Source organism: Strongylocentrotus purpuratus, unplaced genomic scaffold, assembly GCF_000002235.5.
Source record: "Strongylocentrotus purpuratus isolate Spur 01 unplaced genomic scaffold, Spur_5.0 spur5_scaffold_10, whole genome shotgun sequence".
Lineage (NCBI taxonomy): Eukaryota > Metazoa > Echinodermata > Echinoidea > Camarodonta > Strongylocentrotidae > Strongylocentrotus > Strongylocentrotus purpuratus.
The window spans coordinates 23734714-23740092 of record NW_022145595.1 but is presented as its reverse complement, the minus strand read 5'-3'; the positions used below and the strand labels follow the sequence as shown (position 1 = coordinate 23740092).

The 5379-nt window shown below is 38.3% G+C and overlaps 1 protein-coding gene across 1 annotated transcript; it reads left to right on the top strand.

Annotated features, from left to right (window-relative positions):
- The first annotated feature begins 899 nt into the window (after positions 1-899).
- LOC115921752 (E3 ubiquitin-protein ligase TRIM71-like) lies at positions 900-5379 on the top strand. The gene is made up of 2 exons (XM_030979828.1): positions 900-1848; positions 3573-5379. The coding sequence occupies exons 1-2, from the start codon at positions 1216-1218 to the stop codon at positions 4830-4832; spliced, it is 1893 nt and encodes a 630-aa protein (XP_030835688.1). The 5' UTR covers positions 900-1215; the 3' UTR covers positions 4833-5379.

The following is a 5379-nucleotide window of genomic DNA, read 5'->3' as shown; positions in this document are numbered from 1 at the left end:
GTTCAATTACATCATAATGGGTTTTAATGGAAAGCAATTCATCTCTTCATTAATTTCTGAACTTAAAATCAGATACCATTAGTTACGTGCTTTTCATTTATTTTTTTAATCATATATTTTCTTTTCATAATTATAAACGGACAAAGAAAGGGATGGAATCACACACTCTAGTGGCCTTTATATTACAGTATTGTCATACAGTGAGCACTATTTTTTTTGGGGGGGGGGCACGTACCCCCTGTGCCCCCTGGATCTGTCCCTGCTTACGATTACCTTATTACCTTATTTTTTTTTAATGAATCATATTTCCATGCAATATGGCATACATATTGTATATGGTATAATTTTTCTCATTATTAGCTCTTGAGTCAAACATGATTCACATTGTCTTGGTTATAGCCTAAGTCATCAGATTTTTTCATAAGAGAAGAAGTGGTGAAATATTTTTTCAGGCGAATTTTTCCATTGTAATAAGTGTAGCCTCGTAGCATTCAATACGCAAACATTTTAAGAGATTTTTTTTTACAGAGAAAAGGGAAGAGAATGAAAGAAATGAAAGGAAGAATAGTGCAGAAAGAAGGAGTGACATATAAGTGTGGTTACCGTCCTTTACCCCTCAAAACATAGGAATGAAGAAAAGAAATTGCTCTTTTATCCAAGATTCTTCTAAAGTTGATCTTTAACATAATATTATATCCACAACTGAAAACTAGTGTACTGAAACCCTAAATAAGTCGCCTTCTATGGACAGAAACGATGAATACCGCCATAAAGTTCAAAGGTGCTTATACGCTGCTCGCATTCACTACATGGGAAAACCCACATCTATTTATAGGATGCACAAACTGCATTGTATTCACAGAAGATCTACACAAGTATATCTATTAGTTGTAACCTTACTTGTATCCAGGTACATATTTGAATGGAGAATTATAATACTTTTGATGAAAGCGAGGTGCACCTCTTTCGACACATATTTTTAATCAACGTACGAACTTGGTACAGAACTATATGCAGCAGTTAGGACGCACTTGTTGCGTAGATCCGTAGACTCATATTGGTACATATAGGTTGTGCTTGCATGAACTGACTGTTTACTTCTAGCTAGTACACATAAGCCGATCACACTTGTTATTGGACATCATTTGGATGTAATAGGCGTAGAATGTGCTCGTGTTTGTAATAAGCCAGAAATTCGACATAAATTTTGTACAAATGGCTGAGAAGACCGAGGAAGAGAAAGCTCCAAGCTCTTCAAAGAACCTGACATGTCCACTATGTCTTGATTTCTTTGACGAGGCAACCATCTTGACTTCATGCGGACACACCTTCTGTCGGAAATGTCTCAAGAACTATGACCTTTCCCAACAGGATCTCGATCATATGATCTGTCCTCACTGCAGGAAGATCACCAAGTTGTCTGCGAACCGTGTCGATGATTTCCTTACCAATGTGACTGTCAACGGATTTGTAGACAATTACCACGCCAAGTGTGGAGGGATGAACGCTGTCCTTGAGATGCGTCCAAAATGCACGGCTTGCATGTTTCAGCTAGATGCTGTCTCATTCTGCTGTACATGTAATAACTACATTTGTGATAAGTGTCTGGATTGTCATCAAAATCTTAGAGCCTATAAAGGTCACGATATTGTATCTATACAGGATATCAACAACGGGAAGGTCAGCATTAGTCATGTATCCGAGAAGTGCTGCATCCACAAACAAGAGAACAAAGATATGTTTTGTGAGGATTGTAATGTCCATGTCTGTTTCAAGTGCGTGATCGTCGGTCATAAAAATCACAACATCGAGAATCAGGCTGACTTCGAGCAGGAGTTACGACTTAAGGTAAAAGTGTTATTATTTTGACTAAAAATAATTGCATTTGGCTAAGGCCTGACAAGTGGTACTCACACAATTCGGATAGGGGATAGTCACCGGAAGTGGGGGATGGGGGTGTGGGCAGGGGGTTGATGTCCCCAAATTAATATTCAAGTGGGGTACAAAATTGATTTTAGCCCTCTGGGCTCCCCTCGCAAGGAAAAAAAGAGGAAAATTACAATAATTTCCTTTGCATCAGAATAAGCTTTCAAGTGCTTTGAAAAGTAATTTTCTGCATCCTAAAATCACACATACATACATAATAGACCCAATGTTTATTGTATATGCAAACCCTGTCTATAATTAAGGCACCGCAACCAGGGGGGCAGATTCTCCCATCTATCAAGGGGTTAGGCATAATGATAATAAGCCCCTCCCCCCTTACAGGGATTGTAAAGTGCACGTCTGTCTCAGTTGGTCATTAAAATCACAAAATGAAGAATCTGGCTGACTTCGAGCAAGAATTACGACTTAATGTAAACGTGGTTTCGCAAAGAGAAGGGGGGGGGCAGAGTTGGCTGATGCAATAATTCAAGTTGGGGGAGGGGGGCTCGCAAGGAAGATAACAAAAATACATGTTATTCCTTAGGACTATAATAGGCTTTCAAGTGTTCTGAAATGTAAATTTCCAGCAACCCATTATCAACTTTTCCCCACTCGGTCGCTATGCTGCCTCGAATATTAAAGACCAGGTATTTGTTATGTTTCTAAACCATGTCTACAATATTGGCATGCACCGCATGCATTGAAGCAGATACTCTTATATATCAAAGGGTGGTGACAAAATGAGACCTCCCCCTTAACAATGAATATTTTGGAGCATAGCCCTATGAGCAGATTAGACCTCTAAAATGCAGAATTTAACATTTTCAAAACCTAAACTTTCTCACTACCATTCCCTAAAAAATATATAGAAAGAAGTGTATTCCTATATGTTTATACTGTAGAAAGCCTGTCTCTGTTGCTCACATATAATACGCAAATCACTATTTTGAAGTAGGCTTAGATTTTCCGTTGTGTTTCAAACAGTACTTGATAACACTTTTCAATTTCACTGAGGCAATTGTTTCGTTCGGTCGCTAAACTCCCTCGCGTATTAGTTCACTTTCTGTCGAGCTATATGATCCTTGATATTATAGAAACACATTTACACGAAGTATGTTATGGCATTTTAAAATTAATAATTTAAAGTATGCTTCAATATACATATATCTTAAATCTGCGGCTATTTGGAGGTAATAAGCGTAGCTACATTTCATAGCTATAATTATACATCAGTAAAAAAATAAATCCTTGTACAAAAATCTAGAGTTACGATTACGAAGGAACGGTTACAATTCAGTTCAGTTCAGTTCCATTTTTTCAACCATTAAAAATCAAAATATACAAAGCATCTAATATAGATAAGAATACAAGTGCCCCTAAAGTGAAGGCTTCATGAAAGCGAAGCACTCAATACTGACAATACATATATGTTTTTCTGCTCTCCCTATTTGTATGTTACTCTCAATCTCTCTATCTCTTCGTTACCTCCATGTTGTGGTTTACCTTTTAAGGGGTAAAACTTCAGGCGCGCTCGAAATCCGTGTCTCATTTTCAAATCAACTCCATGTAATAATTAGCATTTATCTCATGTAAATGTAACGCTAGAAAATATTCTTTTCACTTCTCTATTATTTATTTTTGTTTAGGTGAACGACCTTGTCCAGCGATGTGCCGCTAAGAAGAAAGAACTGGAGAAGAACATTCAGAATGTTGAAGTACAACGCCATGAAGTATACACTGCCGTGCAGAAACTACTGGACGATGTCAGTCAAGCCTACAGCATCAAGGCCAAAAAGCTTGAAGAAAATCATGGAAATCTCATCGAGCAAATCAATGCAGTAAAGCGGGGTTTCGATGATAACTTCAACGTCTTGAAATCCAAGGATCGACAGAGGATCAAGAGTATTTGTAGGTTAAAAACACTGGTATCTAACGACAGACTGGGTCGTCTCGAGACAGACAGTCTGTCTGCTCATATCTTGCTCTGTGAGGAGATGGATGCCTTACTGAAGGAGGCTACTGATCACACTTCTACGGCAGCCATTACGAAGAAAGCACAGGAGAAGAGGTTCAAGCCTGCAGATGATAGTCGTCTTGACCTCGGGAGCATCTCGGAATCAGATCCCAAGTTGCAAGTCATTCAGTGTGTAGGTCTACGAGGACGGATGCATGGAATGACCCAGTACTCTGATGACAGTGTGGCTATCGGATATTGGGATACACATGGTATAGATATCATTGATTCAGCTGGTAAACAGGAGCAGTATGCAAACATACCAAGTAACATGAAGTGTTATGATCTTGTTTTTCAACAAGACAGGTCGTTATGCATACCGGCGGATAAGAATAGAGCACACATATATTCTCCGAATGGATACAGGAAATCAACCATCTACGTGAAAGGCAATGATTTTCCCCTCAGACTAAACAGAAGTCCATCAGATGAAATCCTCATTGCTAACATTGAAAAGCAAGTCTACATCTATGACCCGACTGGATCTACTCTCAAACACACTGTTCCAACAGAACACGGGACGCTCCAGGTATCTGCTACCAGGTCGGGTTTGATTGTCATGAGTTCATGTGACATCAATCAAAGCGTGGTGACGGTCTATGACAGGGATGGGAATGCCGGTAAGCCTCTAAAAGCTCCAGACCGCGATATCGACCTGTTTGCTGCCGTGGATGAGCAGGACAGGGTGTATGTAGCGAGTGTTGACCAATCGAAAGGTAACGTGGTGATCAGGCTCTATGACCTTGATAGTCTGAACCTGAAGGAAAGAGTTGAGTTCAATGTACTCAACCTGACGCTTGGAAATGTTTGGTGTTACTTGGTTTCCCTCTTTCCAGACATGCTCGCGTTTGCTTGTGACAAGAAGTTGTATTTTATCAAATTATCACTGTAATCCATTTCACTCTATATTACCATTCTTGGTACTGTGTATACCTTTCTGCTCTACATTATACTCTAATATGGGCCGATATGTTTAATATTAAATTGTTTATTATGTAATAACTTAACGAATGAGAAGATGTCCATTCTCTCGATAGATTTTAGTTGCATGTATACAGTTGTCATTACCCAATATAATGATAACGTCCCCCTATTGAAATAGTTTGTAAATACATAAAACATACATACACCATGTACGTCTTTGTTGTGTAATTGTTTTCTTCGATATCTAAACAAAATTATTGGTACTGCAAAGTCAAAGAATAGCAACGAATACAGACACACTATCAAAATAGTTTCGTCTTGATTCATCGTTTTGCGATTTATTCTTGAGTGCAAGATAAAAACCTTTAATATATCAGTATTTTGTTTCTATATTCTTTGATTGATATTTTATATTCGTTTGTGTGAGTGAGAAAGCACGTACTGACTAAATATTGTACTATAGAGCAAAACAAAAGTTTTTTTTAAAGTGTCTGATAACAATTTTCCCTAATCAC